Genomic DNA, 12322 nt, shown 5'->3' on the forward strand with positions numbered 1-12322 from the left:
CAGAGTTAAAACATGCAATTCTAGTACAGATCAAATTCTTTTACTCTAAAAGCCATGGGTAAACAGTTTAATGTAATAAAAATCATCATCATTATAATGCTCTGAATGAATGACTTACTATTTTGTATTTTCAAACTCAAGAACACTAGTAATTTCCCTAATTCCTTGCCTATATAACAATCTTTCGTCAATGGGAAAATAACAGATGGAACATCTGATTAAAGGGTAGCATATTGTGGCAGGTGGAGCACTGGATTTGAAATCAGATGCATGGGTTTGATTTTCAGCTTGGTTGCCTCTTACCTTATTGATCAGAGGAAAATTCTTAACATCACTTTCCATTCCAGTACCTACTGTCTCCCAGTAAAATAATGAATGTGATTGTATTTTGCAAATGATAAGGCAGCATGCAATTGTAAACCATTCCCTCAATCAATAAGTTGACAACTCAACAACAGTTCCCTTTCAAATCACATCAATATTCCTTACTTACTTCCCTCTATCCTGGTTACCCCCATCTATTCTACACAAAAATTGGGGGGGGGCACTCTAGAAGTCATATTTTGTCCCCAAAACAGCTTCCTGACAATGACTGAAGTATTTTGGTTCTTGTTTGGCAATTAGGGAGAGGAAAAGAAAGCAAGAGGTCTTGTTTGAGTTTTTATGCATATGTGATAGTTTGCTGTGCTCCATGAAAGTCCTCAATAGTCCTTGGTAAAGAAGGTGTTTTGTTAGTGTCTGAGATTTTTACCCTGGAGCATCGCTCTTAACATAGAATGAATTCTAATAATAATGATTACCAGCAACTTTAGTTAACTTACTGATTGAAGTTCTCTTTAACTGTTGTAGGTCAAATACCTCTACTCCAAACGACTGTCCAGTTTTGAAGGGGTCACAGGAGAATGTTGCTTAAAATAAGTGAGCCATCAATAGTGCCTGAGAAATCTTGGTTCCATGGAGATAGTATTCTAATAATTTATAATAACTAACTTCAATATAACAGAAATAAATTGCGCTCAGCACCTATAATTTATAGCAAGAGCATTTGGTAGGAGCACACTGAAAAGAAGCTTACACTTCCTTCATGTTGAGAGTGTCTAAAATTTCAAACAGTGATTGTTTTGGTGTTATTATTATTATTATTTTTCTTTTAATACCAGGTACTATGATAACATTACTAATTTGGCAGACAAATTCTCTCACCCCTCCCCTAGAGCTGAGCCCCTCTCATTCTACTATCCCAGGAATGAAAAAACCTGTGTTTTTTTTTTTTTAACCTCAACTCATTTCAGACTATGAATTCTACTTTAGATACAGCAGTAAATGAAGCAAAAATGCATACGTGGGTCAAAAGTCAGGCTAAACACACATTCTCCTCCTAAATTGTCAATGCTCGTAACCCATGTGTTTAAAATGTGAAGACTTCACACTTTAAAAATTATTCCTGAGGGCTTTTTTTCTAATTATCTTGAACAGTTTTCAAATACCTACTTACACACAACATGACTGCAGGTAAATGAGATTACTTATTAATGTTGTGTTACATGAAAAAAACTCTCACTTCCCTCGTCTTGTGTCATTTCACTTAAGTTATCCCAACTGCAAAGTTCCCAACTCTGAACAACCATGTAAACCATCTAAAATAAAAGTAAAGAATGATTGAAAAGTGAGATCTGAGGACAGAGAATTTCAATTTAGCTTTGTGTTTGTAAATGTAGCAATGACAGTAACAATGACAACTAAGGTAATAGTTGTATAATTCATGTACAATACTGACTATGTGCCAGGCACTGTTCAAAACACTTGTCATAAGTTCAGATTACCTTCTAAGACACGGAAATCATAATGAAGACTGTGTTTTGTTCCTTTGTCAAAGCATGTTTTTAGTTTTCTAACATGATCTAGTTTTTATGTTCCATAGGAAAGTGAAGAGAGATTGGAGAGGGGCGAAAATTATTACATAACTTCACGTAAAAAAAATCAAGCCTGTTCTTAACATCTCACAGACAAAATCCTACCATATCAATTCACATTAAATGCTAACAAAAGCTATTTTTCCGTAATGAGCTATTTTTACATCTCCTTCCTTCTATATAACTCAGCAAATTATGTGCCTGAATCACCCTCAGGACCAACCAATTTTGCAGGAAACTAAATCATCAGTTTATATTGTTGAAACGTCAGTGTTAATCCAATGACAAAATAAAAATATATTTGCAAAATGCTTTAAAGTTCCAAGGTGCTTCCACATTTTTCTCTAATTTCAAACTAAGCACCTACCTCCCTGTGAGATACAGCCTCCGTGCTGCAGTCACTCAATAAAGTAAGGAATTTCCTCAATGAACAAGACATGTAGAGAACATTAAATCTCCCCAATAGCTGCAAAGTCCCTTGACATTATTTATAAATCAGCAGCTTATAATAAAATAATGATAGTTTGGTCTTGATAATCATTGAAACATCAGAGTTTATTTAAGGAACAAGAAGATTTCACTAATTTTAATCTTAGTTTAAAAACAGTATTGGAAAGTATAGACAAACCTCTAGGAAAACTTGTCCTTTACAAAGTACTACAGGGACTCAGGCCACTATGGATCACCTACTTATAAATAGTGATATCAGCAGTTTGACTGATACAATAGCTTGAGACCAATTTGCAGGTATACTTTACAGAATAAAACAGATGTGTTCCTAAAAAGCTGGTTATGAATTAAATTCTTGGTAACAGAATTTATATTTGAAATGCAAGGTTCTGGCAGTAGTGGGGATTGTGTGGGTGTGCTTGTGCACATGCATATGTGCATGTGTGTGTGTGTGTGTGTTGAGGGGGGGCTCACAATTTAAAGATCTGAGTTAAATCCTTTGGCAAGCAAAGCATCCTTTTGTCGTTTTAATGATCGCTCTTTAATGTGTCCGTGCTGCAAATGTGAGTTTCTGTATGACAAGTTTTCTATAGCAGGGGGAGAAAGAGGAGGGGGGGCTACACCTGCACTAAATAGGGAGCTTGTTAGGTGACTGTTGTGATCAGTCCCCAACTTGTTCTGCCTGATCAAGCACAGTGGGCAGAGATCCAATCACAAAAGCATTCCACAAAGCAAGCAAAGCAAAAATCTTCACCAAACTGACTACTGGAATGAAAACTGCCGGGGTCCATCCATTCCCTTCACTGGGAAAGAAGCGCATTCTACTAAAAAGGGAAGGAAGTTGAGACTATGGAGACCTGGTCTTCCGAAATTATTTCAGAATGACTGCAGACACACTGATAACATCATTGCACAAGGTATACAGTATGTATTTACTCGAAGTCTTATTTCCAAATCTGGCAGGTCCTACTCTTCTGTATTTGTTACTTTGGAAAAGTAATCCTTTCAAAAACTTCCACTGTTCCAAAGTAGGCTGCCCCTGGGGTCAGGTCTTCCACTAGCTTTATTATCTTGCTTTCCTGGATTTCCAATTAGATGTTTTAAATGCTTTTTAAACCTTTCAAACAATATCCATACCCATTATCAAGTTGTCACCGCACCCTCTTTGGGGGGAGTTACATGAAGAAAACGAGGCACAGAGAAGGTTACTCGCCTGTCACCACTAGTGACAGAGGAAAGGAACACTCAAGGTTTCTGGCAATTTATCCTGTGTAGAAACAAAACAAATCAACACAATAACATGTTCCACAGCCAAATAATCTTTTCTTTCAATCACCTGTTGTTTGGGATTATTTGTTTTGCTCCTTCCAGAAATGCATACTAACAATTGACATTTAGCCTTCTTCATAAACCACAGCAAACTAGCATAACGACGACTGCTCAAAGAAACTTTCGGAGGAGAAAGTCATCCTCCCCCAAACCTTCATTGTTGATGATCACTAATCAACATTCTGTAGTCTTATAAAATGCCTGCAATTAAATATGTGCAATGATGGAAAACAGCTTTTACTTGTTGATTTGAAAATGAGTTAAGGGGATTGAACTGCTGTCCTGTTTGCACAAATCATTGAGTGTTAGGGAAGGATAGTATTTAAAAGCCTCCTCATGCACTATTTCCTTGAATTTTCACTATTCCTAAAAGTAGAGCCGGTGTGTAAAAGATAATGGGTTCTTTTCAGATAAAGACACTTTATCTGGGTTGGATTAAAACTTAAGTTTTTGCAAAGATCACAAGCTATCACGCGAAGGCATGAACTGTGGATTCTATGTTCCATGCTGTCAATAAAACATGAACCCACATCCCCCTAAGTCCACTGCAGACCTGGCTGCGCATCGATTCCCTAGGCAATGCCCATTAACTTCAGGGAAATGAATTCTAAAATCACCAACCTCTCTCGGGAGCGTCGAACTTCTTGTCGTCAGATCTTGCAAAGTCCATTCTCACATAGGTGTCGTCGTCATCGTCAGAATCTTCTCGCTCGAGGGGTCTCGGCACCCGGCGGCGGGGCGGTGGTGCGGGGGGAGCAGCAGCGGCAGCGGCAGCCCCGCGGGCCCCGTCCTCAGCTCCGGCAGGGTCTCCAGCGGGGCTTGGGGCTGTGGGGTTCAGACCCCCGGCCACTTCGTGGGCCCCCCTGACTGCTTGGGCTTCGGCAGCAGGAGCAACAGGTTGGAACCAGCGGACGGAGGCGGGGTCATACCCGGCGGCGGCCTCCAAGCCCGCGGCGGCGGCGGCGGCACCCATGCCCGGGGCCGCGGCGAGGGCGGAGGCGGCTGCTAACGCCCGGCCCACAGCTAAGGCTGGCGCGGAGACGTCTCCCTCCAGGCTGTCGGTTGGGAAAGCGGAGACCGCGGCTCTGGCCGACGCGAAGGAACTTTGCGACCGGCTTTGTGGGCGTCTTCTCTCTTGCTCTTCTTCCTGTAGCAGCCGAGCCACAGGTGGTGGCTCAGAGCAGCGGCTGGGGGAGAGAGCAATGTCCATACAGCACTCGGAAAATGGGTCGACCACGTAGATGCGACCCGTTTCAGCATCGTAGCGAATGGCACTGTCAGCAAAAGGCACAGGTGGTGTCATCGCTGGGTTGAAAATCACTTCGATGTAGTCCCCCTCTTCCTCATTAGCACTGTCACCTGCAGCCCTGGAACGCGGAGGAAACGGCCACCTAGCACCGTCCAGAGCGAAGGGGTTGGCACCTGGAATAGCTCTTAAAAGATCTGATAGGCTGTGTGCTGGATTTGGAAGTGGCACGCCAAACTCCACGTTCACGTAGCGAGAAAAGGCTGACTGTCTGGGGTCAACAATGATGCCCCACGAATCTGGCAGTCCTTGAGCAGAGGGGGCTGGCGTATTGCTCTCTCTTTTAGTGAAGTCAATGTTGACGTAGTCACTCGAACTGTCAGCTTCTCTCTGCTCGTGTGTGGGCTTTTGTGGTTTGGGCTTGATTTTATTTCCTTTTGTGATAAAAGAAAGTCTGTTAGGTCTCTTTGCCTTGTTCTTGGGGGGGCCATCATCTAAAGGCTTTGAGAATGACCCCCCAAGTCCAGGTTTTGAGAATGACCCCTGAACCGAAGGCTTTGTCGCTGCATCTTTGGGGCCCCCGAAGGATGAGGCTTCTTTGTCTAGACCCTTTCCCAGGAATTTTCCAGTTAACATTGGTACATACTCACTGTGGGCACTTTGTCCTAAGGGGGAGCTCCGGAAAGGATTTGGCAGAGAGAAATAGGAACTCCAACTTTTGGAGGAAGAGCCGCCCTGAGGGTTTCTGGGGTTTTTTGGAATTGCACCAGCTCCAGGAGCCATAAACATATAGTCACTGTCACTGTCATTGTCCTTTGAGTCATCCTCTTTATCAGGCTCAGGTGCTTTGGGAGGACTGGGGGCAGGTGGTGGGCTCACTCTGGGAAACATCATCATGTACCCCCGGGAATCTTCAAAAGGTGATCGAGAGTGGCGTTTTGAAGCAGAGAAGTTTTGAGGAGCCATTGGCATATAATCACTGGAGCTTGCAAGAGGCGCGGCCACCCCTGGCCTCATTGGTACGTAGGGATCATCCTCATCTTCGTCAAAAGCCCTGGATCTGTGGGGACCCCGAGCTGCACCTTCTGGGCTCTCTTCATCTTTGACTTCTTTGGCTTCTTTACGTTCTTTTGTGGCCCCTCTGTCTGCACAAAAGTAAAGTCGGAACCTGCCCCCAGACTTCCCTTTTCCACCAATTGCTCCAGCTGGCGGGGGTGGCGGTGGGGGTGGTGGAGGTGGTGGCATCTGGTGTTGCTTGCTTTGGGTTAATTTGCCAAAGTAGGATCGTTTCTTCAGAGATTTTCCACGTTCACCATCGCCATCGGAGCCTTTCCCACTTCCTGAGCCTTTGCCCCCTCCAGAGTTCTTGCCGCCACCTGAGCCATGGCCATCTCCAGGTCCCTGGCCGCTGCCTGAACCGGGGCCACCTCCAGCTCCCTGGCCACCACCGGAGCCATGACCACCTGCGGTGCCCTGACCATGTCCTGAGCACTGGTTTCCTCCTGCGCTCTGGCCCCCGGAGCCCTGGCCCCCGGAGCCCTGGCTGCCGCTGGAGCCCTGGCCACCTCCGGAGCTCTGTCCCCCGCCTGAACACTGGTTTCCTCCCGAGCTCTGGCTACTGGAGCCTTGGCCACTGGCGCCCTGGCCACCTCCGGAGCCCCGGCCATTTCCGGAGCCCCAACTGTTCATGGGCATGTAGTCGCCTTCGTTTCCTTCCTCGCTCTCCTTGCCTTGGGGATTGTTTTCTTCCCCAGAGTTGCCAGAGCCGGCCCCAGCTGCTTCTGCGGACGGGCAAGCTCTGCGGACAGGAGCTTCTGCCGGGTGCGCGGCGCGCACCGGGCTGGGTGCTAAGCGGCGACAAAAGCTGGCTGGCACGGAGACCGCTCTCCGGGACCTGCGCGCTCGGGGCAGGTGCAATCGTCCTCGCCGGGAGTGGGGCACAGGCTCGCTCGGGGTGATGTAGCGCCGGGTGAGCAGCATGTCGTCTTCCCCGTCCCCGATGGCCCTGAGGTGGCAAAACTGCTCAAAGCGGGACCTCCGGAGCCAGCCGCCGGGCTCCAGCGGCAGCATCTCCAGGTGCCTCCTAGTGGACAGCAGGGTTAACAGGTGGGCGCCGATGCTGATGCTGTAGCTGCGGCAGCGGGCTCGGTATTCGTCTGCACACAGGGCTCTCATCTTCTCCAAAAACAGCTCGTGCATGTTTTGGGCTACCACACAGTCATCGACCTGCATCCAGAGCTCCCCCGGGCCGATGACGGTGGACCTGCCGACTTCCAAGAAGAAATACTGCTCCGAGTGCCCGCAGCGACGGATGCTCAGCAGCTGGACGACCACGCTGGCCACCTCGGTGTTGAGCCTCACAAATACGACCTCCTCGTCGGTAAGACACAGCCGGAACACGCCGCTCAGCTCTTTTCGGTGCCCCAGCCCCCTGGGTTTGACTATTACCTGCCACACATCTTTGTAGAAGGGTGGCTCCGCCGCCGCTGCCACCGCCCGCGCGGCCGGCTCTCCCTCCGGCTGCGCGCTGGGCGTGCCGCAGCGGCGGCGCTTGCTCTCGAGGATGAGGCGGCTGAGCAGCAAGTACCAGCTCTCTTGCTCCGACTCGTTCTCGGCCACCATCGCGAAGTACTCGTCCTGGGTGAACAGGGCGATGAGGTGTCGGTACCTGGCGTCGGCTCGCTGGCTCACGGAGAAGCACTGGTACAGGGTGATCACGCGCCGCGGCGGGATGAGCGCGGGGACCGTGGCGCCGGAGGCGGCCGCCGCCGCTGCAGCCGCCGCGGCGCGGACACTGTGCCGGAACTTCCTGGCATTTTCGTAGTATTCCAGGCGAGCCGGGGCGTCGGCGGTCTCGAGTTTGAGCACGAAGTAGCGCCGGTGCCCGTGCTTCTGCTTCCTCAGGTAGCCGCGTTTGCAGACTTCGTCCCCGACGGGGAGGTCCTCCTCATCGGACTCGGAGTCTGACCGGGAGCCCGTGGCTGTGGAGAGCCACATGGCTCCCGGACAAGACGACCCGGTCCCAATGAGTGCGGTCGGGGTTCCCGAGGAAAGAAGTGGGGTGGTCGCCGCCGCAGCTCGGGCCGCCGCTGTGGCCGCTGCTGCAGTTCTCGGTCTCCTTGTCGCTGGGTCGCGAGCGAAGGAGCAGCTCGCCATGGTGATGCACGATGGTTTTAAGGTGCGCGAGGAGGAGGGGGGGCGCGAGGAAGGGAGGGTGTGGGGGGGAAGAGGCCGTCTACCCCCGTCCGCCCGCCTCAGCCCCCTCCCGCCTGGGCCCGCGCCCCCGCCCACTTCACTCGCAGCGCGGCGGCGGCGGCGGGCAAAACAACACGTGACCGCGGCCTCACGCGGCGGCCGCGGCCGCTTCCCCACCGCCGCAGTGGAGGGGCTCCAGCCGCCGCCCGCTGAGGTGTGCATGAGAGGGGGCGACGGGCTCGAGGGGCAGTGGGCCCGGGGTGGGACCGACGGGAGCAGGCGGGGCTTTCGGGCCACCCCTGTCCCGACGCGGAGCCCACCGAGGCACCCGAGGGCGGGAGCACGCCTAACGGGGCGGCCAAGACGGCGGCCCGCCGGAGAAGCCTGGCGGGGGCGCCACTGCCCGGGCCCGCCACTGTCCGGGCCCCATTGGCTGTCGCGGGCGCGAGGCGGCGGGAGTGGGCGGGGCGTCGCCGTGGCGGGCGGCGCCAGTTTGCTGGGCTGGCTCCGCCGCGGGACGGTTTGTTTGTTTATTTGGGAAGAGGGAGCCAGGTGAAACTATTGCGAGGTTCTCATTGGTTGGGATGGGAGCCAATGGGAGGGTCTGGCAGGGAGGCGGTCCTGAATTAATTAGTTTGGGTGCGGGAGGGGAGCTGGGGGCAGGGGGCGTGGCTTGGGGCCGGCGGGCGGCTCGCGCGCGGGGACGGTGGTAGCGCGCTGAGGCGGTAAACAAGCCTCCGCGAGGAGCGGTGGAGGGTCGTGATAAACTCCTGCGAATTCCTGACGCACGGTGACCCGGACCGAGCCGGGCGCCCTCTCCTTTCTCCCTGTCCCTCACATCAATTCTCTGTTCCGGTCACAGCCAGGTCCACTGGCTCCCGCGGCGCACGGCGAGCGGAGGGTCTTCGGAGAGGGCGTCGGGCCCCCCTTGGAATCTTGTTAACTACCAGGGCGCTCACATCTGCCTCCCGCCGCGCAGCTCACTCTCCCAGCCTGCTGCGGCCCTGACCAAAGCCGCGACTCTAGAGCACGCGAATAACAGTAATGCCTCCTAAGTGAACACAATCAGACCGCGTTTGTAGCCCACGAAACGCAGGTTGGCTAAACAGGGTGTCTCTGGCTGTCTGCTTAATGATGACCAGGAAAGCATAAACTTGGGGGCCTGCACGGTATACAGCCATGTTGAAAAATATCGGACTCGTTTCCTCGATTCTTACTGAAATGCATCACTGTTGAGCTGTCTTGATATTTTCCCGTGGCAGATGCTTTGAAAGACGCCTTTAAGAGCATTTCAAAATAATATTAAGTTTCCCTTCCCTTGAGCGACACCGAAAAACTTTAGAAAAAGCTTGTACCTAGAACAAAGAATCATACTGAACACATTTTCCTAGAATATGTTTCACATCCCTCGCGTCAAGAAAAGAAGATTTTTTTTTGCTGAATTTCAGTTTACAACTTGATGCCACAAAAATAAGAACTACTGCCTCCCTTGTTTCTGGAAAAACCGCTGGAGTGTAAGTGCCACCTCCCGAAGTGTCTCTCCCTCTCCCTCCCGCCCCCTCCCCCCCCAGCCGTGTTTGTCTTTTACCAGGATTTCAGCTTCCTAGGAGTAGAGATGGGTCGATATTACATTAAAATGTCACAGGAGTGATCATATTTGCAAAGAGGAATTTGGAGGGGAAAGGAAGGAGATATATATGGTATTTCTCTCTAAAAGAATGGAACGTTGGTTCACTTTTGCCCTAGGGTAGATGCTGCAGACGGTATTATTTATAAAAATCAAACGGTAAACCAGGCAATGCATACATCATAAGAAATAAACCGCACCCCTGCCCTCTTAAGAATGTCTTCTCTTGTAGAATAAACAGATTTGGATGACTGACTCCTTTTTGATGCTCCCCATTTGGGGAAAAAGAAATTGGTTTTGGTTATCCCCAAAACATTAGAAACGCTCTAATATAACATTAGAAACGCTCTAAAACAGCATTCCCTCTGCTGCCACCGGTTTATAAGCACAGTCTATTCACAGGTGCTAGGAGCTGCCGTGGAGCTGAAAGGGACTAAGAGGCAGAGGGAGTGTGGATGCTGAGGGAGCCCTGGCTGGCGCTCCCCCCTACATGTTTCAGCTGCCTAGTCACATTGGTAGACGATCCCCTACACGTATAACCACAATGATAATGAATCAAGTAATTCGAGATTTTTATAAGAGGTGTTATGCTATTTCAGAAGCCTTTCCAAGCACAGGGTTTTGCTTTAGATAGAAATGTTTTCAACACAAGGCAATGCATTTGAAAGTGCTTTGAGTGAAAATAGGACATTTAAAAATGCGTTGAAAAGCATTAAACGGCATGTTAAAATTTGCAAAATAATAGATTTTAAAATCCTCATGTCTTAATAGACTTTTTTTATAGTGGTAGCTTATGTGGTATATAACTTTCTATCTTGTTCTTTTCACTCCACATTACAAGATCACATTTTACCATATTATTATGGATTAGCCTAAACATCATTGGAAATGTGGCAAATATGCCAAGCAACTAATGTGTTTTGATGTATTTAATCATCCCTCTGCTTTGAAGTACTTAGGTAGCTTTCATTGTTTTTCCCAATCTTATAAATAATGCTGCAATGAACATCTTATTTCGTACCTATAGCTTTTAAAAAATGCTTAAGTTTATTCACGTGGGGTGGACACCAAGGAGTCAAATTACTGGGTAAAAAAAGGTATGACTATTTGATACATTATTTTTCAAAAAAATTGTATCAGTTTACCCTGTTACCACACAAATTGCCAGAATTGAGCATTCTTATTTAAAAAAACACACTGAAAAGGTGAGCGAAAAGGTTTTTCACTTTTCTTATTATTTTTTCTAGTGAGATAAAACTTTTTTTTATATATTGCTGACAATGTATTATCTTCTGTTAAGTGTCCTTTTTATGTCCTTTGCCTTAACGGATTCTTAAGTGATTTTCTTATTATATGTAATTTGTATACATAATAAAAATATTAAAACTTTGTCATATTTGTTGCAAGTTTTTCCTGTCTGTTGATGAAGAGCATCATGTTTAAACTTGATAGAGTTCTATTTTGTAAGGTTTGTAGTACAGTTTAGAAGAGAGCTATTGCTACACACAAATGTCACCACAGTCACTTCTAACCTTGTTTTAAATGATCTCATATATCTAAGCTTATATGATCTTTTAAAGAGAGATCTAAATGTGTTCCATATTAACAACCCATAAAAGCGAGCATCTATGCTTGTTAAATCTTATGTAGCATTGTTAAACAATGCATTATAAGACATTCCCTCCCTACACTGGGGGAGGGGAACCCCCTAGGACTAATCATTGTGTTTTTAAAAAAGGTGTGAAAATAATGTTTAAACAATGACAGTGTAAGATTCACAATGCTGATCATTTGCACCAAAGTATATTATTTGGCTGCAACAAAATGGAATTAGAGATGGAATGAGATGTTTCATAGAGGGAGGGTGCAAATATTAGTACTTGTGAACAGGGAGAATGTGTGGCTAGAACATTATTTTCTTTACATAGGTCAACCAAATCTCCTCAGTTCTAAAAGTTGTTCTAACACTGAAGCTTTCTGGAGGAGACCATCATTACTGAATTGCACCAGATGCTGCGGCTTGTCTGACATATATTTAAACGTTCATCTTCCTGGACAACTTAATGATATAGAATAGTTGTTTAGTTTAGGTCAGGTTTCCATAGGCAAAATAAAGCAAAGGAGTGCTGCAGACATCTCGATGGTTCAGGCAAAAAGTAGAGACTTTGTATTTGGCCTGAGCTCACCAGATGGTCGCTTCAGTGCTTTGCTCTGCTTTGGTTATAGATTCCTGCCTCTTTTTGTTTGTTTGTTTTTATATTTAAGGACAAATTAGTCCAGAAAGCTAAAGTAGATTTTCATATTCAGTTATAATTTCTGTAAAGTTTGGACTTTGAATCAAGTGTCTCAAGACCAGATTTTTAAAACAACGAGTAATAAAACCTACACCATTACTTGTTTCTCAGTGTTACTGTGCGGGGAAAAGTCAAGCACTTCAGCTGGTATTTTATACCTATAAACTAAGGTAAATGAATAAACATAGCTACAACACCTTTAAGACAGTTTCTATCTAATGAAGAAATATGTATTTATTGGGGTTTGCTTTTAAAGGGAATTTTCTGT

The 12322-nt window shown here is 47.4% G+C and overlaps 1 protein-coding gene across 1 annotated transcript; it reads right to left on the reverse strand.

The window, feature by feature from the left end:
• Positions 1 to 4305: 4305 nt before the first annotated feature.
• On the reverse strand, positions 4306 to 8094 carry IRS4 (insulin receptor substrate 4; the record flags this gene model as incomplete). The annotated part of the gene is made up of 1 exon (XM_084258987.1): positions 4306 to 8094. One exon carries the CDS (start codon positions 8092 to 8094, stop codon positions 4306 to 4308), a length of 3789 nt encoding a protein of 1262 aa, XP_084115113.1.
• Between the last annotated feature and the right edge of the window lie 4228 nt (positions 8095 to 12322).

The sequence above is a fragment of the Talpa europaea genome (genome assembly GCF_964194135.1).
Source record: "Talpa europaea genome assembly, chromosome: X".
In the NCBI taxonomy this organism is placed as follows: Eukaryota; Metazoa; Chordata; class Mammalia; order Eulipotyphla; family Talpidae; genus Talpa; species Talpa europaea.